The sequence below is a fragment of the Mustela lutreola genome, chromosome 6 (genome assembly GCF_030435805.1).
Source record: "Mustela lutreola isolate mMusLut2 chromosome 6, mMusLut2.pri, whole genome shotgun sequence".
Taxonomy (NCBI): domain Eukaryota; kingdom Metazoa; phylum Chordata; class Mammalia; order Carnivora; family Mustelidae; genus Mustela; species Mustela lutreola.
In genome coordinates, this window is record NC_081295.1 from 133990269 (window position 1) to 134015762 (window position 25494).

General features: G+C 36.6%; 1 protein-coding gene across 2 annotated transcripts in view; it reads right to left on the minus strand.

The window, feature by feature from the left end:
• The window catches only part of GMDS (GDP-mannose 4,6-dehydratase), a 636593-nt gene that overhangs the window by 312106 nt on the left and 298993 nt on the right, over positions 1 to 25494 (minus strand). For both annotated transcript variants that reach the window (XM_059179107.1, XM_059179106.1), the window contains exons 5-6: positions 24277 to 24469; positions 23339 to 23443 (exon numbers count right to left, since the gene is read on the minus strand). In XM_059179107.1, coding sequence (XP_059035090.1) covers positions 23339 to 23443; positions 24277 to 24469 — 298 coding nt within the window. The remainder of the gene's footprint in view (positions 1 to 23338; positions 23444 to 24276; positions 24470 to 25494) is intronic.

The following is a 25494-nucleotide window of genomic DNA, read 5'->3' on the forward strand; positions in this document are numbered from 1 at the left end:
ATCTAGAGAAATTGGCTTCAATACTGTATTATAGCAGATACTTAATTACAATTTTTAATTGAATTTGGTTTGGGTTTTGTTTGTTTTTGTTTTTGTTTTGAGAAAAGTATAAATTTAACCATTAGGGACTGTGTGTATTTCCTGTGGCTGCCATAACAAATTACTACAAATGAGGGGGCTTAAAACAACTGAAATTTATTCTCTCACAGTTCTAGAAACCACAAGTCAACAGGGCCATGTTCCTTCTGGGAGGTCTAGGGGAGAAACCTTCCTTTGCTTCTTTCTGTATCTGATGGTTCCAGGCATTCTTGATTCTTATCTTATGGCTGCATCACTCCAATCTCTGCCTGAATCTTTACACCATCTTCTCTGTGTGTCTGTGTCTTGCTTCTTCTGTTTCTTATAAGGATACTTATCAATGAATTTAAGGTCTGCTCTGGTAATCCAGGATGATTTCTTCATCTCAAGATTCTTAATTACATCTGTAAAGACCCTTTTTCCAAATAAGGTCATATTCACAAGTTCCCAGAATTAGGAAGTAGGCATATCTTTCTGGAGCCACTCAATCCACGATAAGGGTCAAGGATTAGAATATTTGAGAAAGTATGATAAAACACAAATCAAGCATTGCTATATTATTTTAATATCATTTTAAGGTAGTGGTGTATCTTTCAGGAGCACAACAGTCAGAGAGTCTCCAGTTGTAAAAGATGTAAAAGGATAAAATAAGTTTCCTCTCTATTTTAACCCTGTTAAGTTGGCCTCAGTGAATCTGAATAGCTCCCTGGATCTCCTCTTCAAATAATGCAAATGTATTTATAGTTTTGGACTAGAAATTCTGTGCATATACCTGTATTTGCCATTTTCCCTTTTCATCACTCTTTCTTGAGTCTTCTGGTATGATTTCCTTTCTTCTAAAAATGCATTCACTAGAAGTTCCTTTAATGTAGAGAAATTGACTCATATTTGGAAGATAATTTTGCCAGTTACACAACTGCAGGGTGTAGACTGTTTTCTCTTAGCATGCTGAAGTTATTATTCCACTGTCTTCCGGTTCCCATTTTTTGCCACTGATAAGTGTGAGGCCATTCTGTCATTCTTTGGTAGAATCATCTTTGGTATTTTGTAGGTCATCTTTCTTCCTCCCATTAAAGATTCTCTCTTTGTCTCTGGAGTTCCAATTTCATGTGTCCAGAGGATGGTTTTCTGCATGGTACACCCAGTGCTTCTGTATCCGTGTCTCTTACAGCACATCTGGAAATCTCCCAGTAATCATTTCTTCCAATATTGGTTCTTCTTCACTCTATTTAGTTTTGTTTTATCTACTTCCTTTGGGAAATGGAATGCTAGACCTTCTCATTTCATCTTCCAATGTCTTAATTAATTTTTCTTTCTTTGTTTCCATCCTTCCTTTTTTTAAAAAAATAATTTTCATATCTTTGCCCTTCTCTGCTTTGGGTAACTTCCTTAGATCCATCTAATTTTCCTTCAGCACTCTAATATTTTAAGTCAGTCATTTAATTCTTTATTTCTAAAAAAAATTTTTTTATTAACATATAATGTATTATTAGCCCCAGGGGTACAGGTCTGTGAATTGCCAGGTTTACACACTTCACAGCACTCACCGTAGCACATACTTTCCCCAGTGTCGATAACCCCACCACCCTCTCCCTACCCACCTCTGCTCGGCAGAGGTTTCATTGTTTCATTGTTTCATTATTCTTTTCCCACCCTCGAAACCCCCCAGTGTTCCATCTCTACTTCCTCATATCAGGGAGATCATATGATAGTTGTCTTTCTCTGATTGACTCTGATTGACTTATTCCGCTAAGCATAATACCCTCTAGTTCCATCCACGTTGTCACAAATGGCAAGATAATTTTTTTTTTTATATCTAAAGTTCTCTTTGGTTCTTTTTTTCAAATCTTCCTGGGCATTTTTATATTCTGTTGCTGCTTATTTTTAAGTAAATAAAATGATTTTTATGATTTATCATTTTATTTACTTAAAGTTGTCATAGTAATTTTATATTCGAATTTGATAACCCAATATTTAAAGTTCTTGGGGGCTAATTTCTTGTTTTTTTTTTTTTTCCTGTTGATTTTGATTGATGGTGGTTTGTTTCCTTGTGCATTTGGTGACCCTAAGAGTTCATATTTAGTCATCTTAATCTGCTGGAAACCAGAGGACAAGTCTGAGAATGACTGTTTCCTCCTGAGAGTGTCTGCATTTGTTTCTGATGGAAGCCAGGAGACACTAACCTCTGCAACCTTTCATCCCCTTCCACAGTCCCCAGGTTAATACTGTTCTGCTCTTCCACTTTGTTACTATCTAAGGCCAACAGCTGAGCCTTCTAATTAAAGAGGCTGAGCATTACCTAAAGGTCTATTAAAAATCACTGCATCAGGCGTGCCTGGGTGGCTCAGGTGGTTAAGCATCCAACTCTTGGTTTCTGCTCGGGTCATGATCTCAGGGTCCTGAGATGGAGGCCTGAGTGGGGCTCTGCACTCACTGTAGAGTCTGCTTCTCTCTCTCTCTCTCTGTCTCTCCCTCTGTCCCTCCCCCAACACTTGCACATGGTCTCTCCCTCTTTCAAATAAATAAATAAATAAATAAAAACACTGCATCACACTAAGTAAACAGAATTAGATATCACTTTGGGGTCCCTAGAGGTCCCGGTCTATTGATGGGAGGGAATTGCCAGGGAGATGACAGATATTAAAAGAAATTAATTTTTCTGCATTTCTGGATGCAATGCAAACAATTGTGCCACCCCATACATATTTATTTTCATACTAGACATTCAGAAAAATTTGATTTTTTTGGTTTTCTCAATGGAGTATGCCTATATATAGATACGCACACACACACTCATAGACACACACACATATATATACACATGTACACATACACACATATATAAACATCTAAACCTAAAATTTATATCACTGGTTTGCTTATACTTTTTCTCTGGCTCAAATACAATTACTTATAATGATTTTTTTTTTAAACATACTAGGCAAATATACTTTTTTTTTCCTTATGAAATCCTGAACCAGAAGATTGTCTTGTCTTGTGGTTCTTCCCCTTTACACTGGGCCTCACTTCCTGTGAGAACAGATGATTATGGCCTGCTGTGAGATCATTCCAGCACCAACACACAGGAGGCAGCTCAGATAAACAACTAAAGCCAAATTCCTAATTTCCTGGCTTTGTTCTTACATCTAATCCTTACATCAATGTGTGTGCATATATATGCATGTTCCTTATTAAACTTTATAGTATAAAATCATATAATATACCAAGATAATATTCCCCTAGTCAGATACCTTCTAAAACAAGTTTAAGAAAAAGAACTGACAAAATTTATAAAACATACACTCTAAATTATCAGCATTTAACTTTAAGACATGAAGAGCAGCACACTAACTAAAATTAAAGAATTGGATCATCTGCTAAATCATATTCTTTACCACAATTTATTACCCTTCAATAGAGACTTTGTTTTTGTTTTCATAACATACAAAATGCAAGAAAGGGCATATTATTATGACCAAGTGGAACTAAGGGAAGAAACATGAGGGAGATAAAGTAAGGGAGATAATTGTCTCTACTAGGAAAATTCTGCTTATCACAGTAAACAAAACTGCTTCTTTTTCTAACATATATTTCACTATGGCTCTGTCTTTATAATGCCTAACTCTAAAGAAGCAAAGTATCTAAGAGTGTGTAGAAATTATCATTGTTTGTAGGTGTACATGACATACAACTGTGTATACATGAACACATACATATAAACATATGCAAAATGTATCCCTGTCAGCATCCAAATAGTATTTGAAGTAACCTCAATTTCTCTAAGAAAACTTCTATTTCATTGTTCAGTACTTTCATCCAAAAGCTTTAGATTTAAAGATTTTTTTGGAGTTAAAGTACAAAGCCAGTTTGGATGATATTCATTGCAAAACAGAAATCATTCCAATTTATCCTGAACCCCACATGAACCTCCGCCCTGGGGCCCTGCATTCCCCCCCAGTGGTAGTCTCTGGCCACCCCACTGGGAACTGCCTGGGCCATGGCTCGCAGCAGACAGGGTGTAGAAAGAAGAGACACTGGGAAGGTCATGGCTGACTGAGCAGACTGCGGAGATCAGAGAGCTCATACCTCATTTGCTCACCAAGTCCTGCCAAGAGCAACACTATTTAACTGCAGGTACTCAAAATCCAACAGGCATGCTTAAAGGAATCTCAGGCTTACAAGAGGACCATTCACAATGTGCATTTGTTGGGGATAGGTACCACCTTTTGGCAATTATTCATAAATATGTGTTTAAAGAGAAAGATTCAAACTACTTTGCTCTTTGTATCAATGTTCAATGTTTTTCTACTGAGAGTTAAGATGATTCAAATTCAAAAATCCTTATTTCAAGGTTTCCCAGTTTGGCACTATTGACATCTGGGACTGTCTGGTGCATTGCAGAGGGTTAGCAGCATCCCTGGCTATCACTCAATAATGCCAGGAGCACCCCCTCCACAACAGTGGCAACCAAAAATGTCTCCAGACATTGCTAATTTCCCCTGGGAAACTAACTGCCCCCCACCCTTGAGAACCACTGCCTTAGTCAAACCAACCAACGCTGACAAAGACAAAATCCCACAAAATTAAAACAAATTTATATATAAACGCTAACCTTACCCACAGATACACTGTGTTATTTTAAGTCTCTCTATTCATTTGATACACTGACAAAACCATCAGAGAACTAATAAACATGAAATATTTAAATCATGATGAGACAGGGTGAGTCTTCATCTAGAGTCAAAGTGAATATATGAGTCTGGCCTCCTGAGGAGGGTGTAGGTGAAAGCACACATTTGGGAACCATTGATGTCTGGATGGTATTTCAAGTCCTGAAACTGGCTGAGACCACCAAGAGAGGGAAGTGAGCAAGAAAACAGAAATGGTCCAAGAACTAAATCCACTGACACTACAACGTTTAGAGGTCAAACAGATGAGGAGGAAGCAGTGAGGCTGAAGGAAAACAAGAGCATGGAAGAATCCGGAAAGTCTGGAAAGCGCGTGCCTGGAAGGTTGTTAATCACCATGACTGTAGGTCAGGAAGACAGGGGACAGATGGAAAAACGACCACTGGGTATGGCGGAATCAAGGTGATTGGTGACCCTGATCAGAGCGCTTCAGAGGAATGAAGACAGAAGTCTGATGGGTGAGAGGGTTCAAGAGACAATGGAGGAGAGACTGAGACACTTTTATTTCAAGACGGGAGAAAAAGCAGCATCTTTGCATGCTGGAGGGAGAGATCCAGTGATGACAAAGAAATGATCCAGGAGAGAGGTAAAAATTGCTGGTGCTGTGTCTCTGAGTTGGTGATTACAAAAAGGGCCTAGTGGATGACTATTGAGCTCTCCAGACAGCTCATCCATGGGCACAGGAGAGAGGGTAGAGAGAACAAAAATTCAGATTAAAAAATGTGCAGATGTTCCCTCAGAGGGCTTCTATTCCCCCGCTCAGATCTTAAACAAACACTTCCCTCTGCTACATGATTTATCCTTTTGTCCATAATGTCCATCCCTACAGCTGCACTATACCTGTTCTCCAAGCACACGGAACTCCCAGCCTCTTGCTCATGCAGATCTCTCAGTCTTTATTTCCTTCCTTTTCGCATTATGATCCATCACTTCAACCATTTTCTTGCTAATGCCCTTAATTCCTTTGCTATCCTAGCTGTTCCACTTCACATACTCTGCAAAACCTCAAATCAATATCAGTGTGTTTCCTCCCATGCTGCAGCCTGAGTGCTATGGGAGAATACACCTATTCTAATTAAAGCTCCCCAACTCAAGCTAAGCTCCTGCTGCCTGGTAATCATTTTATATGACTTGCAAGTTCCCATCAGACTTTCCTCCTACTCACCTCGGGGGATATAACCTCTACCTCACACACGTCTCCACTTTAGCTGACAAGACTGCTTGTCTCTGCTTGATGAATGGGCTTACCATCTACCCAACTGCCTGGGAGTCCCCTTTGACTCTTTCTCATTCACATCCTCCAGTCAACTATCCAACACCTACTGCCTCGACTTCTCAGACATTCCTGTACAACTCCCAAATCAGGCCTCTACTAGACCATGATAGTGGTGGCTGCCTAGTTTGTAGATTCCCCCAAAGGACATTTTTTTGTTGTTGTTCCTTTATTCTTTGCATGGTCCTAATGGCAAAAGCCTGAGTCTACCTTTCTGACTGCGCTGATTTTTTCAAGAGCAGGAATCAAACCCACACTGACCCAAAGAAGCACAGCGACAGTGATTGGTTGAGGGATGGGCACCTAAGGATGGCAAGCCAGTTAGAGCCCTTCCCTAGGTCTTCTCCTAGGGAGAACTTTTTCCTTCAGCACAATGAGACTTAAAGATGCTGGTGACCTTAGTTCTGGCTTCATATAAGAAAGTGTTTTAGGATGACTGGGTGGCTCAGTCAGTTGAGCATCTGCTTTTGGTGCAGGTCATGATCCCAGGGTTCTAGGATCAAGTCCTGTGTCAGGCTCCCTGCTTTTCCTTCTCCTCCCTGCTTGTGCTTTCTCACTATCTGCGTTGTTATCTGTCTCTGTCTTTCAAATAAATAAAATCTTTAAAAAAAAAAAAAAGAAAAAAAAAGTGGTTTAAAAGATGAAGCCAAAACAGAAAGAGGATATGGAGCCAAGAGACAGAGAGAGAGCACCCTCAAGTTATTGGAGTTCTGGTTCCAGTTGTCACTCTGGTCAGGCCAGATACATCTCTGTCACTTTCACACTTGGGTAACATCCATCCAACCTACCCTCTAACTTTATTTCTCTGAAGCCTAGTGTGAGTTTTGACATTTCTAAACCCAGATTCCTCACAGGGCACAAGTCCAGCTCAGTGAATGACTTCATTGGATCCTGAACCTACCATTTTCTCTTCTGGATTACTGCCACTGCTGCGAGATGCTCTTCTCACTTTGAGAAAAATCTGGTGTAAAAGCTTACAGATTCTAAATGCAAGTCTGACCAAAACCCCCTGAAGAAAGTCTTCAGTGATAGGAATAATCCTGTGTGATCTGGCTTCTGCCACCTTTTAGTTTCTCCTCCTGCCCCTTTCCCATCTCACAGTTCTCTCCAGCAACATCCAACTGTGTACAGGTTCCTCAGCAAAGTCCCTTCTCCTCTGTGAGAAATGTCTTTATCCAACTGTCATAATTCACGTATCACTTTGAGAAAAGGATTTCCTGAGTTTCCCCTCACTGAAAGCTGTTTCTCCTCCATACTCCTCAGTCACCCCTTTCATATGTCAACCTGCTTTTATTACACTTCACTGTAATTTTTAGTTTACTTATCTCTACCGTGAGATTTTTAAAGACAAGGATTATATTGATCATCTCTTTCACCAGAGTGTAGTATAGGGATATCACATGAAATGTGTTCAATAAACATTTTCTGAACAGGGAAAGAAGGAAGTAGGGGTATTCAACAGTTTAAAGAGTAAGATATCTTTTCATTGATACATTTAGTACATCATGAAGTTAGCCCTTTTATTTCTTTTGCCACAATTCTAGATTCTCAGGAATGATTTACCTCTTAAACCAATATGTTTTACAGGGATATGTATATCAGTAAGCATAAATATAACATTACAGAGGTCAGTTAATGATGAAGAAATTTTCTAGTCATACTAGTCAACTTATCTCTCTTCTGATACATTGTAGTCATAATGTCTTCTCACCCTCCATGTTTGGCAGAACCTCTACAGACTACTTTTCCCTCTATCTACAGGAAGCATTAGGGAGTGGGGAAAATCAAATTTTCTGTTATAGAAGATGATGCAGAAGAATCAAATTTTCTGTTATGAGAGAATACATTCAATTTATACAAGAATGGGATAATAGACATGGATATCATTTTTTGAAATCAACCCATGTTTCTAGAAATCACTTATTAATATTAAAAATGACGTATCCTACATCATTCTATATGTTTAAGCTGCATTTCAGAAGTGATAAACAGAGCTCTTTTACAGAAGGACAATATTCGTACTTCTATTTGACATTGCTCATACTTGAACATCTTGGATTAAGTTTCTTCTTTTGCTTCTATCTTGACTCAGAATTGTAGTGACTTTTGAGAACTAAAGCAGGGCTGCTTCATATAAATTTCATGTTCAAAGTAGCTTTGAAAAAAACATATTGTCCTATTCCAGTGTAGAGACTACAAAGTAAGAAAATCTTCAAAACAGATTTGATTCAAATTCTTCACCTGACAGGAGATGGAGGACAAGACAAATATCTATGAAATGAAGCTACTGTGTCTCCTTCCATAATACTCTTACTTGGCACTCATGATTCAGTTTGTTATTCTCTCCTGTCACCGAAAAGTAAAGATATGCAGTAGCCTAAAAACAAATGAGTACAAATGATATTTTCTCACCCAAGGAAAGCAACTAACATTTCTTCCTCTGTAAGAACTGTTGAAATACTTGGGTTTGGACTTCTGTTTATGAAATATTTTTCAAAAAGGGTCAGACTCAAAGGGCAAGACAATCAGAGATAAAGGATGAGTTCTAGGTATCAGTTACCAGTCAATAAATGCCACTTTAATTGTTGATATGGAATAAATGTATATTAAGGAATGAAAAACAAGGAAGGGTATGGCTTTCTTATTTGCTATATAGTTACTCTCCACTACTACCATCTATGCTTTCTTGATATTCCTTATCTATTTGTGTCCTCAAATAAAGGCCAAGGGTGTCTAATGAGCACAGAAATGGCAGCCGCATATCTAAGGCACACCAGAGCAGGGACAGAAACTGTTTCTGAAGGACCACAGAAATTAAAAAAAAAAAAAAAAAAAAAGCATTCAGTTAGAATGATGATAGTTTTTCAACTTGACTAGTTCAATGGGTGTCCAGATATTAGGCTGAACATTCTTTCTGAGTATGTTTGTAAGGCTGTTCCTGTTAGATAAGCATTTGATTGAATCCATAGACTGGCTAAGCACATTGCCGTCTTTACTGAGGATGGGTCTCATTATATCCCTTAGAGGCCTTACGAGAACAAAAATGCAGAGGAAAGGAGAATTCCTCCTCTCTGCCCAAGTACTTGAGCTGAGGCACTGGTCTTCTCCTGCTTTCTCCTCTGAACACTACAAGTCTATGTCCAAGTCCAAGGGCGTCCTGACTCAGACTAGAACTACACCTGGATCTCCAACGTGCTGATGTCAGATAATGGGACTTCTCAGCTTCCATAATCATGAGCCTGTCTTGAGGGCCTTATTTAATTTGCATAAAAGCAATGTCTGTGAGCTGCAAACCCAATATTCTTCAAATCAGTTTTTTTTTAAAGATTTTATTTATTTATTTGACAGAGATCACAAGTAGGCAGAGAGGCAGGTAGAGAGAGAGAGGAGGAAGCAGGCTCCCTGCTGAGCAGAGAACCCGATGTGGGGCTCGATCCCAGGATTCTGGGATCATGACCTGAGCCGAAGGCAGAGGCTTTAACCCACTGAGCCACCCAGGTGCCCCTTCAAATCAGTTTTTAAGAACAAATATTGTTATCATCAACAAAAAACAAATTTAATAATCATTTAACAGTATATAAACAATATAAAGAATTCTAAAAAATGAGAATGGCTACCATTTAGCAGTATCATTGACTCCCTAATATAGAGACTATAAAATAAAACTTAATGAAACATAATTTTTGAAAGTTAATAGACTTAGTTTCAAAATAGCTTAGTCTCATATTGCCCCAGGTTTTATGTCAACTACATGACAAATTCAAGAAAAGTAATTTATTTTCATACCTTGCTTCATCATTCCACATTTTCACTAATTAGATTTAGGATTTTGCAAGACTAAACAAGCAAAACCAGGAAAGTAAAGAAGAAACAAAATGTTAAGCAGTAATAAAGGTCTTGAGGAAAAACTTGAGGGTCCAAAATAGGAGCCGATGTGACTAGAATAAAGCTCATTTGGGAAATGAAGTGTGACTGAAAAGACAGGCCATTTTAGGAGCCAGCATAACATAATGGATAATCACCGGTGCTTTGGAGTCAGGCTGTCTGGGTTCAAATCCTGGATCTTTCACTTACTACAGGAAATTAATATAATCTCTCTAAATTTCCATCTTTCCACCTATGAAATGGGTTTCACCATATCTATTTACTAGTTTTATTATGAGGATTAAAAGAAGTAAGTGAAAAACAGAGTATGGTCTACGTGGTAATTGCTAAGTGTTAGCTGCTGTTACCATTATCATCATCAATATCACCAATAGTCCCAAAAGTTAAAACTTCTTGAAAATGTAAGCTATTAGCTCAGGAGCCCTCCATAGTTCTCAAGAAGAATTTGTGCTTAAAAATTCTGGTATTAGAAGCACTTAGAATCCAGCCAAAGAAAAAGGGAATATGCTAAACACATCAAGCTAGTGTCAGAGACCGTGGGGGACATGGCCACAGAGTATGTTCATCCCATCAGCTGGAGGAAAGGAGTGTGTAGCAGGACAGCCACCTTAGATGCTAACTAGGTACGGCTTCAGAGTGAACAGTAACTACCCAGGGGAGACTTTCCTCCTGAGAGAGGTGCCAGATCCCAAAGCACAGCTCATGTGGAGCCCTCAACTCCTGCAATCCCTACCCCCAAATCCATTCCAGAGAAGCAATTTCATAACCGCCAACTCTAATTAAAACAGTAGTATTCAACTGTGTCTACAAAGTTCTATTTATCTGTTAAAGAGACCTATACACGTCATTTTTTTCATCTATGGTACATTAGCTCATTTAGTGCTGGAGATAGGATAGATTATATTCATTTTTAAAATATTTTAATTCCCCTGACTGCTATTTACTTCCTATTAGGAAGATTTCCCTTTGTTTGCAGGCTAAGGAAACATCCCCAAATGCCTAGCACTTCAGATTAAATACTCATCATAGAGTTCTGAGACTATACAGTCCAATGATCATTTACATGAGTATATACTAGTACTAAGGTTCTTCCTCCAATAAAATTAATCAGCACACCTCTGAGAAATTCCTTCCTCTTCTTTAAAAAAAGGTTTGCTTCTTTTGTACAAATTCATTGTTAGGATTTTAAGAGGCACCTGGGCTAGGTGCTAGACATTTCCTGTGTACTTCAACCCAGCCTTCTTTAACATCTTGTGGGTACTGGGGCTTCCCCTATTCCATTGATAAAATTATGTTGCATGCCTACCTTTTCATGGCCAGGAAGTGTCTCTTTGTGATCAGATTGTATTTTCACTTCCTTAATTGCATCCCATTATGGGCTACTTATCCTCATGTACATCCTGCTTTAGCGCCTTTTAAGAAATCCTAAACATACTAGACATTTAAAAAGTTTTATTATAATGACCTGCCTATTCTGGCAGAAATAAGCCTTCTTTAACATAAGTTTTGCTCACTCCAGGAATTTTTATTCTGCTCATCAATAGGGTCTGTTTAGAGCAGGAATGTCTCCATAACAATAACTGGAAGTATTCATTAAGCCAGGAGTATATAAAGATGGTAAAAGGATTTGTTGACAATGGTTGAGCCCATATGCTAATATGATCCAAGTACAATTTATTAAGTGTATTTCTGTAACTGCATGCCCCAGGATTCCATGAGTCTGTAAGTATAAAGGAGGCCAGAGTAGTATTAGGGTCTACCTCTTGCTTAGTACCCCTACCTGATGAATCCCCAACAATTCTAGGAGTCCCTGGGATATTTCAAATATTCTCAAAACCAGTTGCTTAACGTTTGCACCCTCCTGGTATTAAACTAATTTAGGGAGAAACCACAGTCACCAGCATCCTCCACAAGAACTCAAGTTGCTACACGGTTCCTGATCCTCTGACAGTTCAGAGCAGCACGGGTTCTGAGTTTCCACAGGGCAATGCATCTCCCTCAATGAGTTGTGCTTTACACAAAAGTGGGGGAGATGCCTCTTTCTTAGCTCATGGCCTCCGTTCATGATCTGATCCCCAAAAGAGTATTTTTGGCATCCCTAAGTCTCTAGAGTCACAAATTTCTTCATTTAAAAAAACAAAACAAAACAAAAAAGGCTTTGCTGCTCTCTCTTTGTACTGTATCTCCTTTCTCAGACCTAGTTACCTGCCTCAACTTTAAGGGGTTGCCAATCCCCCTCTTAATCCTAGTTCAGGATAAATTTGGATTATACTTGTTATAAGTGTATTTTTAAGTATCTAACAAACTATAGAAGATATTCAGTGGTTCTGGTAAAAATGTCCAATGCCTCCTCACCCCCCAAACAGACACACAATGATCTTGACCTAAGGAACTGTTCTGTTTCAGGGAGATTCTCTCTATTGTGCCCCTTGCAGGCTGTACTGTCTTGCTGTGTTTGTTCCCAGAAGTTTATCATTATGTTTTAGTATTGGCTTATACACTGGTCAAATGCTATCTTTAAGCACTGAAGCATTATCAGCTGTTCCCCCCCCCCAAAGAAGAAACAATTTTATTTTAGAATACATAAAGGTACATAGCTCTTTAATAAAGGCTTTTAAAGTTGTTGGATTTTAGTAATTGAGATTTTAAGTGTTTGGGCACCTGCTTATTTGAGTCAATTAGGCAGTCAATTCATGAACTGTGCCATTGAGTATGCAGGAATACATTTTATCAGTGAATGATTTGTCATACATTTATGCAACTGCAAATGTTATCAGCTGGTTTTTATGCAAGGTTTCAGTTCCTCCACTAAGCTTCCCAGAATGCTGATTATGGTTCTGGCATGCTGTGTGGCTCTTCTCTGATCTTCTTTCTTTGCAATGGTATTTTTTTTATAGCACAACTTTTCTATCGCAAAGATGAGCACAGGAAAGGAATATAGATTTTATTTTATTTTTTTTAAAGACATTCTTTTTTTTTTTTTTTAAAGATTTTATTTATTTATTTGACAGAGAGAGATCACAAGTAGGCAGAGAGGCAGGCAGAGAGAGAGAGAGAGGAGGAAGCAGGCTCCCTGCTGAGCAGAGAACCCGATGCGGGACTCGATCCCAGGACCCTGAGATCATGACCTGAGTCGAAGGCAGCAGCTTAACCCACTGAGCCACCCAGGCGCCCGGAATATAGATTTTAAATCCTCTATCTAGAAGAATCTTTTCTGCTGAGTTTGGTCTTTAAATGAATTCTGGGAAGTAAACATTACATAAACAACAGAAGTTCAGAACTTATTCTTGCTTCACGTTCAAAATTCTGTGGATGACTCTATCACATCTTGTCTGCCTTAATTACCAGTTACCAAGCTCTGAAAGCTTAACTTTCTTACTTCCTCAGGAAAGACAAGTTGTCTATCACTTTATTAATTTACTTTTCATTATTCCTTTTTATTATTATTACATTTAAAATTGTGAGATGGTTACAAACTCACCCTCCTTCTCCAGATGCAACATTACTAGTAGTGGTGGAAATAACAATAATGTGCTAGTAACTTTACTTACATTATTTCCTTTAATGCTCACAGCAATCTTAAGTGGAAACTTTATTATAACATTTTATGGATGAAAAAGCTAAGGCTGAGAGAGACTGAAAAACTTGCCAAAAGTCACTCATTTAGTAAGTGATGGAACCTGGAGTGAAGCAGTTGGATACTTCTGTATCCTTATCTGAGCCTGATTCAATTAAAAGGGAAAACAAAATTCCATATTAATAGTGAAAAATAAACCTTTGATTCAAACTAAATTTGGGAGAAAATGCTATTTGGAAAAGAACTGCAATTTGTCTTATAATTGATAAAATTTAAATTGCAGTTATACTGTTTTGTTTTTCTGTAGTATAGCCAAAAAGTAACTGAAACAAAACAAAAAATCTTGGTTTGTAATTTTTTCGACAAAAGAGCATTTTGTATTTCATGTAAGATTCTCATAAGACCATTAATAAAAATATCTGAATCATTTAAGAAATACTTCAGGGTATCATTAATTTTCCCAAGGGTCTTATATAGGTGTTTGACATTTACTATAATCCTTCCATATTCATCAACTTTTTTGACTTTCCTATTTAAATGTTCACTTGTTTAACTGCCAAAATCTCATCTGAAAATGGCCTTTCCTGTGATTTCATCAATCCTTCAATACTACTACATTTTTTTTTTCTTTTTGCAATTCATGGATGTGTCAGTGACTACTCTAATTCATCTGTAAACATCATTAATATATTCTGTTTTTGGTTTAAAAGCCAGGCCCTGTGGGATTCATATTTCTTCCTGTCTTAGTCTTATGCCAATGGCCACTAGAATCCCACAAACAAGTTTGGCTCCAACACAGTATTTCACCTTAGAAGGGAAGGAGTAAAGAGATATTCTAGGTTCAGTTCTGAAAATATAGTAAGAGGGGATGGCGGAGAAGAGAGGAGAGGAAAAAGAAATACACATATGTTCAAAATCTACCAGGCACTGTATTAATCTTTTTAACATACTTTATCCTATTTTACCTTTATACTTGACCCACAGGTAGGTAACCAATACTGTCCCTTGATCCCCACAGTGCACCCACCCATTAGACCGGCACTATTAGCAGTACAGAAGAGGAAACTGAGGTCTGAGTAATAGTACAGCCAAGCAGACTCCATCCAGGCCTGGCTCTGAGTAGCTTAATACACTCTTAACCATTGTGTACCCTATCTGCTTATACTGTGGGAGTTGCACTATGTGAAATCAGACAGTTGTTAGTTTGGTTTCCAATGTAAATGTCACTGAAATTACAAGACATTAAAAAAACCAATTTAACAGTCTCAGAAGTCTCACCTCAGTAGGTGGGAAGGACCTGACTTTGTTTAGTGGTAACAACCACCTCAATTAGACCAACTATTGCTTCAAAAGTCTTTCATGTTTTTAAGCAATTACACCTCATCTCCCCACAGAGAATAATATTGGCAGACAGCTCTGTGAAGTCCAAGTGCAGATGTCATCTGTGAAGTATCACAGTCTACAAATGTAATAGTAAGCCAGATGATGTCACTTTGTGCCCAACCGGAAAGGCCACCTAGAATCTAGTGGGTCCAAGGTGAGTGGCCAACAATCTAACCTTTTACACACAGACAAAATGGTATTGTGTAAAACTCATTAATGCTCTGCTGAACTCAAGCATGAGATTACTTCATCAGCTCATTTCACAATGGGCAGCCAATTTTTTTTTTTTTTTAAAAAGGCTATGATGCTCATCTAAAAGAACCACAAAATAGCTTTAATATATAGAAATACAAATAAAATATTGGACTGTTGGATATTGGTTTGCTTGTTTCTTAATACTTCTATAAATGTATGATTTAAATTACTACTCAGGCAGGCAAATATAACTTTGTAATTTTTAAAGGCTGTTTTTCTTTACACACACACACACATACACACACAAAGATGAGTACTTTAATCTGTTAAAATTAAATAAAAACAAGTTCCAGTCATTTAATTTATATCCTGCATTCTATTATTCCCTGAAGCACTAAAATATCTATGAATACAAATTATTTTAAAGGAAAATTTTTAAATAAAGTGAACATCTCAAACTAATATTATTGTAATCCTATGCACTGTAAACTTATCTCGAATCCATTTTATTGTCTTATATCAAAGCCAGAACAAGGACTCTACAGCTGATTCCCAAAGGAAAGCTTTGTTCTTGTTATAACTTACAACAAAAGATAAATATGTTCATTTATTTTGGAGGTGGAAGGAAGGTCGTCATGAACCTACTTTGATGTCGTTCTGCTGACCAGTGGGTCACGAAAGTAAGAACTGAGCCACAAGTGATTAGGAGAGCCCTGCAATAACAACTGTGTTCTCTGGGCTTCCCTGACTGGCATTTGACCTGTAATAGACCATAATACTTAAGGCCTAAATGGTTTCACCTGGATCTACTTATTAAATCAGAGAGTTTGGGGTTTTTTTTCTCCTGTGTTAAGGTGAATGCTTGCTAAAGCTTGAAGGATTTACTGCAAAATAAAAGTGATATGTAAAGAAAAAGAAGATCTCAGTCTTATAGATGACATTTATCTAGATTTGGTAATAACATTCAAGGGTGAGATTCTAGAGCAGACTTTCTCACCCTTAGCACTACTAACGTATTGGGGCTGGATAATTCCTTGCTGTTGGGGCTGTCCTATGTATTGTAGGATATTTAAGAACATCCCTGCTGCTGCCCTCATTTCCAGTTGTGACAACCAAAAACACCTCCAGACACTGTCACGAATCCTCTGTGGGGCAAAGTCATACTCTCTGCATTCTCATTCCTTCACCCCTAGTTCTTAAGATTTAGTCTATCTTCCAAGAATGAATAAAGACCAATGTTCAGAAAAAATGAAGGGGAAAATTACCCCAAATTTTACTGTGACTTAATCAGTTAATTTTTACAGGAATTATAGTTTAAACATATGAAAATGAATTTAAAGTATTAAATACAGTCAGACATGTTAAAAAGCAAAACACTTGGCAGCTTAAAAACAACAACAACTACTCAAGTCTAAAACTCGAAGCCACAAGTTCATGAACCTTAAAATGTCAGATTCTCTCAGTCAGGTGAAGACTGTGTTTAGACTGATATATATGATTTCTTATGAAGCCCGTATTTAGTGGAATGTGCTATATCATCTAAAAATGGCTCAATATCTAAACAGTAGTAGTACACCATCTATTTGTGGTAGCCTTAAACTGTTAATTACAGGTATATTTAAAGTATTTTATATCTTCTTATTGCCACATGATTTTTAACGTACTTTGCATTAGTTCTGTTTCTTCTCATTGTCAACTTCTTGGTGATACTCAAGTCATTGGTTTCATATCTTATTTACACGGAAACATTATAAAACTAATGTATTATTATTATTATTCTGCTAAATATCTGAAAGGACTATTGCCTTTAACCAAATTAATTAATGTCTTTTACAAAAGTTAAGAGCAACTGAGATAAATTTCCAACTTCTTCACTTGCTTTGTTCCGTAGCACAAGTACCAGCTCTGCTTCATGGGGGCTGATTTGCTCACTTCCAACTCACAATTCATATACATGCTATTTCTGCAAATATGAACAAAACTTAAGTCATTCCTTTCTTCAGGATTATTTTAGCTTTAGCGTTGACAACATGTTAATTTTGTCACCTTGGACAACTCAACCTCATGCTGCTTCAGTTTCTTCATTGATGAAATACATGGGATGGAATGATCTTTAAATTCCTTTCTAGCTCATAAGTTCTGAGAGTTTTGGGGGAAAATACATACAAATGGATATTAGCTGTTTGTTCCCTAAAAGCTCTTTAAAACAAATAATATTATCTATTGGGTTAATACACACAAGGATCAGAAAAAAATAGGTGTATGAATTTCCATACCCAAATATAGAAATATGTAACTTAAACAAGGTTAGTCAAAATGTCTCTAAAAAGAACCTTTAGGGTATTAATTCACAATGTCAAATGCAACAAAACAGCTCAAGAATATAATATTCTTCATTGTTATATTTGATGATGATGATGATGACGGCCAAACTACTCTCATTCCCTCAGCTGGGAAATGATAAAAAGTTCTTCTTGAACTTTTTGCACCAGCTTCGTAGTGGTATTTATTAGGCTTTATGTGGAAGACAGCATTATTTAGGGGTCAAACATGGAAGGAGAAAGAAAAGGAGGAAACCTATTGAGAAAAAAATAATACCTTCTGTAGAGCCGAGTAAATGTTCTAGTTTTATACACTTAAAAAAGAAGAAGAACAAAAGAATGGAAGAAATAGGACTGTTGATGGACCATGATTTCTTACTCAGGTTAAAGGGATCCAAGGGATGGATCCAATCACTGCATGTGACTCATTGTTAGTAAAATAATGGTGTTGAGGTAGGTTCACATAGCCAAACTTGACTTCTTCAGTTGATTTTGGAAATAATAGCCATTGTATTGTCCAGACAGACCTTATGATCTATACATTAAGATGAGTCAACATAAGAAAAATATCCTCATAAAAATACTGGAACTCTTTAAACTGATCTCTGTAGCACCAGTAGCAACTAAGTGAGAGTCAAAAATCAACAGGTCCTACCACTGTGAACCAACAGACACTTAAGCCTCAACTGCAGATAGTAGACAGCAGAGAACTTTCACCAAACACATTCTTGGTGTGGGCTTTCTCTCAAGGACCTCCTAGGAAGTCTATCAAAAACCTACACCATTACTTAGCTGTAGGAGATGAGACACTATTTCTACAATCATACTGAAAATGGAAAAGTCACATGAATGCTCAATATCATGTGCATTTTACTTTTAATCACAATGGCTACAGTCATTTAAGTCAGGAAATCAAGTTGAATCATTTGGCTTTTCTAATCTACTGAAACTAGAAGGTAGGATGTCTCTCTTTGTTCATTCTTGATGATCATGCAAAATATGAGAGTTTCTTCAATATATTATTTTATATATAACATATAAATGCTATTTATAATTTTTAAAGTTCTGCAAATTAATATCTGTGACATGCTAATATAAAAATAAAATATAATTAGCAAAATGGTTTAATTATCTAGGTGATGAATAGTAGGAATTCCTGTTACTTTACCTTCTGAATTAATAAACAATCAATGGGGTGTCTGGGTGGCTCAGTCTGTTAAGTGTCTGCCTTCAGCTCAGGTCATGATCCCAGAATACTGGGATGGAGCCCCGCATTGGGTTCTCTCTGTGGAAAGCCCGATTCTCCTTCTCCCTCTGTCTGCCACTTCCCCTGCTTGTGTGCTCACAGGCCCACTCTCTCTCTCCCTAATAAATAAAATATTTTAAAAAGAAAATATATAAATTTGTATTTCCATAAGAAAGGTGTCAATATAGCCACATTTGTGGCAAACAGAACCCTGTATTTATGTACATATAGCTACAGAGATACGTAAATGAAACCTAAAAAATTTCAAATTTGGAGAAACAATATGAGAGGAAAAAGCTTTTCAGATACATGTGCAGTTTTGTGCAATTTATTCATAAAGCAACTATCACTTTAATTCGAAAGACAGTATATTTTTTATTTTAAAAAGTTGAGTGCTTATGAATAAAAGTACCTTATGAATATTGGTGAGTATTGTTATATAATATATAGTATTCACAGAACATGATACATATCATACTTTTTCATCTCTTTATGGACATATAAGTCAAGAATTTTAAATATTGTTCATTATTAATTTGTAGTAGATATTACTCAAATGCCTCCATTTATAAAAAAGCAAACCTAAAGCATGAGCATTATCAAACATGCCTTAATTGAAAGAATGACTGCATGGCTGACTGGGAAACAGAGCCCAAGTCTTTGGATTACTGATTTTATTCTCTACAACAATAATCTCTATCAGTTAATTTCTGTGCTAAACACAGGTGATCCCAACTATCTTTATAGGCATTACAACCTTCTCATAACAAAGCAAAATAAGTATACTTAAAAAGAAAACCATAAAGGGCATATGGGTGGCATAGGCACTGTTGAGCATCCAACTCTTAGTTTCGGCTCAGGTCATGATCTCAGGGTCATGAGACAGAACTCTGAGTCAGGCTCCATGCTCAGTGGGGTGTCTGCTTGAGATTCTCTCTCTCCCTCTCCCTTTTCCTCTGCTCCTCTCCCTGCTAGTACATGTTCTCTCTCTCCCGAATAAGGGAAAAAAAAAGAGAAAACCACAAAGTATTTGGAATAGAGAAAAGGCAAATAATAGAGTCAAAAGTGAAATAAAAAGTGTCAAACTTAGGAGGAAGGGCTGCTGTAATGAACTATGCTCCTGTTCTTCAGTCAATTCCTAGTTTATTTGGTTCTATCCCTCAGTACTTCAATAGAGCACAACAGAACCCCAGCTGACCCAAATACTTCACAAGTTCTGTTTAAGGATGGGTTACCTATTGATTCTCCTTGACTTTAATATTGGAAATCCTTTGCATAAGACTATCTTGCTACCTTGGGAGAAATATTAAACCCAAATGAAATTTCCTTGATGTTGAGGAACTAATTATTCTATAGGTGAGGCCTGCAAATGTTTTCTTAAAGGGCCAGACAGCAAATGTTTGGGGCTTTGTAGGCCACAGGACTCTACTGTGAAAGCAGCCATAGACAATATACAAATAGATGGATATGGTTGTGCTCCAATAAAATCTATTTTAAAAAATAGGCTAATCGGTTGGATTTGGCCCGTGAGCCATTATTTGCCAACCTCTGGTCTAGAATACCTTTATGCTGGAAAAATACTTCTTCCATAATTTTTTTTTCTTCCATACGTTTTTAAGTTAGAAATTCTCATGGAATACTGTTCCTGTAGTCAAAAGGGCTGTATTAAATATTTTTCTTTAGAGAAAATGTACACATCCCAACAAAGGTTGCATCAGTTTGGGCTCTACTAATTGGACATTTGTGGTAATGTATCTTAGAACTACACTGAGGTTTACCACTGCACTATCTAAAGAGCATTTGCCTACTGTAAAACAGGGTAAAAGATGACTGATGCATAAATGCTCAATCTACTTTATAAATGAACTTAAAGTACCACAGCAATTGTAGGTATATAGACTAAGATTATTAATTAGAAATGCATTTTACCTATTGCAGTATATCAGGGTCAATCTTTATTTCAAAATGGCCTTTAGCTACACCCGTACATGAAACCAGTAAAACAACATTTATTTCACACTTTTATATAAACCCCTACTGTTCTGTAATTCAGACTGCCCACCTTTAAAGTCTGTAACGTTTTACTAAAACATGAGATATTCATTCCTTCATTCATTCAAAATATTTACTGAATGTTCATTAACAGATAGGTACTGTTTTATAAGCTGAAGATTTAAAAATATAATACAGTCCTACAGTTAAGGAATTCTCAGTCTGGCAGAGAATCTCTTTGGAAAATATAACTGACAAAACAATAGTATTATGGTGGGATTAAGTTAATATGAAAATTAATTTCCAACTTTTAAAAAAGCTCTAAGTATTAAGTATTAGATATCTTAAATATTATATTATTCCACATATACTCCTATTTATTTTTCATTATTTGATATTAAATGAAATAAAACAGGAGCTATTGATTTTCAGATATATAATAAAACAAAGCAGAACGGTTTATGCTACAAAGTCTTTTTTAGACAAACATTTAACAAAAGCCCTCGATGTAGAATATTGTATATAGAATAACTCTGTATGTTTAAGATAAAGACACTTGGAGTGTTTTTGAAGGAGTTTTAGTGGGCCTGAGGACAGAGCTGAAAGTCAGTAAGAGGGAGTGAGAGGGAAGAAAGAAGTATTAATTTTAAAATAATTTTTTAAAAGAAGGGTTTAACACTGACAAAGACAAATTAGTTCTCATTATAACATATGCAAATAGAAGTGTTTTTTTTTTGAGGGAAGGTCATATTTTAATGTATCTTTTCCTTCTGCAACTAAAAATGTTTTTCCCTATCCTAACCTGGTCCAAAACAATTGACTTTTACTTTTTTTTTTTAAAAGATTTTATTTATTTATTTGACAGACAGAGATCACAAGTAGGCAGAGAGGCAGGCAGAGAGAGAGGGGAAGCAGGCTCCCTGCTGAGCAGAGAGCCCAATGCAGGGCTCGATCCCAGGACCCTGGGATTATGACCTGAGCCGAAGGCAGAGGCTTTAACCCACGGAGCCACCCAGGTGCCCCTTGACTTTTACTTCTTTATTTTGTTCTGCAGGTAGAAAGTTGAAAGGGGAAAAGTACAGACACCCAAACAATGGGTATAAACATGTTTATGAGGAAAGAGGCAGAGGCTATCATTTACTGAGCAGATACCTTGAGCATCCTGCATACCAAATGCAGTGGCCAAGGAGAGGTAAGATTTTCCTTTTTTTCTTTTCCCTCTACTAAGGACACCCAGAACCACAAAATTATTTAAAGATATTTTTCTGGCTGCTTATTAAGTTGTTTTCTTTTGGGGCAATTGGCATGACAGACTGGGTTCTTATTCTTTAGCATCATATAATGGGAATTTTTAAGTTATGCAATTATAAAAAAAATGTATTGATATTTAAGATACCTTTATATATCTGTCACTTTATTCTTTCCTCATGACTTGTAGGTTAATTATGTAGCTATATAGTCACATAAAATTTCATTGAAAAAGTTATAAGCATTACTAGTTGTTGGACATGAAACAACTTATAACATTTGGACTTACATGGACTTTTCATTTATTCTCAAGCTAAAAGGCTAAATGATAGTGAAATTGTATAAAACATTTCAGAATTAGATTGTACAAATAATTTTCATTTTGTAAAGAGTACACATGTTTTGTAAAGATTTCTCATGCTTCAGCAAATAAGAAATAATGATAAGAATACATATTTTCTTATTTAAAGCCTAAAATTTGGAACAGAAAAGCTAGCATGTTGCTGACAGTTTCAAAAGCAACTGTGAAAAGCAAACAAGCCAATGCAAACAAAACAGTTTTCTGAAAAAAAAAAAAAAAAAGAAAAAAAAAAGAAAAGGGATAATGATTCTACATATCAGCACTGATTTAAATTATTTTAACATATACTTTAGAAGCACGGTAATTTATGGATGTCTCTTTAAATGGAATATAAAGAAAGAATACTGAATATCTAACGGACTCAAAGTAATATACATATATTCTACAAGTTGAGTCTACATGCATAAGAGTGACTTCCAGAAACAAGCCTTAGTATATTCCTTTCCATTCATTTGGAAACTTCCTAATACTTAGGTAAAACGTGCTTGATAAGACCTACTAATGAAAATGGTAAAATAAGAACAGTGTATAGTTTTCCTGTTTAATAAAAACCTAGCAAACATACTAAGTAATTAAGTTTGGATTTACATTTCTTCATTTACCACTTCTGACATTCACAATATAGTTGACTCTTGAACAATATGGATTGGTGACAGACGGTGACTCTCCATGCAGTAGAAAACAGGCATATAACTTCTGATTCCCTCAAATTTAATTAATATCCTACTGTCGACTAGAACCCTTACCAATAATATAAAGTTGATCACATATTTTGTATGTTATACGTATTAAAGTTGATCACGTATTTTGTAAGTTTTATGTACTATATGCTATATGCTTACAATAAACTTAGCTAGAAAAAAGAAAATATTAAGAAAATCATAAGAGAAAATACATTTACAGTACTGTCTTGTATAAAATCCATGTAAGTAAATCTGCAAAGTTCAAACCCATTTTTCAAGGGTCAACTGTAGTTAAAAGTAGATGTGAAGTTTTCCCCAGTCTGTACAGTACATATGCAGAATGTAACATACAACTTTTTTAGTTATTGTTAGTCTGAAACTGTCTTGTCCATTACCATATTTACTGACCTCTTCTGGGACTCTCATGATTGAAGAGAATGCCATTCACTGCAAAGAGATTATATGCTTCCCGGAAGTTTACCACAATCCAATAGGCATAGAGTTTAGCAGCCCCTGTTGGAATAATTTTTTTAAAAGCAAATAAAAGATGGTGTATTATAATAAAAGATGGTGATTTTTCACCCACCTTAAACAAGTAACAACTTGCAAAAATTAATTTGTAATATACTAAGTTAGAAAAAGATAGGAGTCAAAGCCAATGACTAAAGGTTCCTTTGCCAGTTAATCATGTGCACAAGAAAATATTTAAGATTTTTTTTTTTTAGTTTTGTAATACCCACAGTTCTGTCTTCTACAATCTAACTGATTTGGTGATAATATACGCAATAGATCGAGTTGACCTAAGGTCTTATATCCGTTTTCCTAGTTTTAAGGAGTTAGAAAAGGAAAAAAAAATGAAATCTTAATATTCTAGATGCTTTGAAGTTTAATCACTGAAGCCTTTCATGAATACTCTTTTTAAAATACATAAGATATAACTGACCCCCTTTAAAAAAAAAAATTGAACCCAGGGAAACTTCCATTGGGGAAATAAAAAACATGAAACCTATCACTTCAGCAAATCTCACAACAGTTAAGTAAAAAAAGTCTTGTGGGCCTAATTTTCCTTTCAAAGTGATGTGTACAGAAGGGCTGGATGAACGTGGATCACTGAAGTGAAGTGGTAATTTCATCCTGGAGGCAATGACAGCAAATACTTAGAGTGAGCAGTGTATAATGTTCTGCTTCCCAATTTCTAGCCACTTTAGTCTAATCTTAATGTTAATCTCACAGTCAAATGACTTCAGATGAGAGACAGGAATGGATTTAAAGCAGAAACACATGCATGCCTCATGCCAAGAGAACATGCATGGCACATGCACAAGGCTGTACCCATGAATTCTCACCATACGGTGACCGAGGATAAAAAGGAGTCGTCTCCTTCTGGGGTATTTCTTGCACTTTCCCATAGAGTTCACTTGTTGAGGCTTGGTAGAACTTCACAGAGTTGATAAGGCCACAGGTTTTAACTGCATCCAGAAGCCGTAAAGTGCCAACTCCATCAACATCCGCAGTATATTCAGCCAGGTCAAAAGAAATCTGGAAATAGCAGGTGAAGATAGTACCACATTAATGGGTAGCAGCAACAAAGGTGCTGACAGTGGTAACAAACACATCTTACATTTCACATACTTAGAAATGTTGTTTGTGACAAAATATTATTTTCTAATAGCAGAATAAGTACATGAATGTCATCTATTTCTAACATCAAATGGTTGAAAATATCTTAAGAAATACCAACAAATTATCTATGGTAAAATGAAGAACAATTATTTTTTCAAAGGCTTTATTTATTTGAGAGAGAGAGAGCACAAGTGGGGTAAAGGGCAGAGGGAGAAGCAGACTCCACTGAGCAGGGAGTCCAATGCAGGATCCCATCCTAGGACTCTAGGATCAGGACCTGAGCCAAAGGCAGATGTTTAAATGACCAAGCCACCCGTGTGCCCCAATGAAGAACAATTCTAGGCTGAAGTTCCTAAGGCAGTGTTTCTCAAAGTACAAATCCCTGCTCCTCTGAATCATCTGGGAGGTTTCTAAAAATTCAGAATTGAACCAATCTCTTGGGGATGGAAGCCTAGAAAAATCCCCATTTATGAGTCCCAGTTGACTTTTACTCTCGGAGAAGTTTGAGAACATGTGCTTTAGACACAGTTGATTCTTTAAAATATTGTTAATTTTAAAATATTGTTATTAAAATATTTTTAAATAAAATCAAGAATTACATTTTATTTTATTATTTTTTTTAAGATTATTTATTTATTTATTTGACAGAGAGAGATCACAGGTAGGTAGAGAGGCTGGCAGAGAGAGAGGGGGAGGGGAGCAGGCGCCCTGCTGAGCAGAGAGCCCGATGCGGGACTCGATCCCAGGACCCTGAGATCATGACCTGAGCCGAAGGCAGCGGCTTAACCCACTGAGCCACCCAGGCGCCCCAAGAATTACATTTTAGTATATTACATATATACATATAATCTTTTAATTATGAGACACTGACTACAGTAAGATGCTAACGTATAAAACTGAGTGATTTCTAAAAAGAGGGTGTTAAGGAATAATTCTGTATT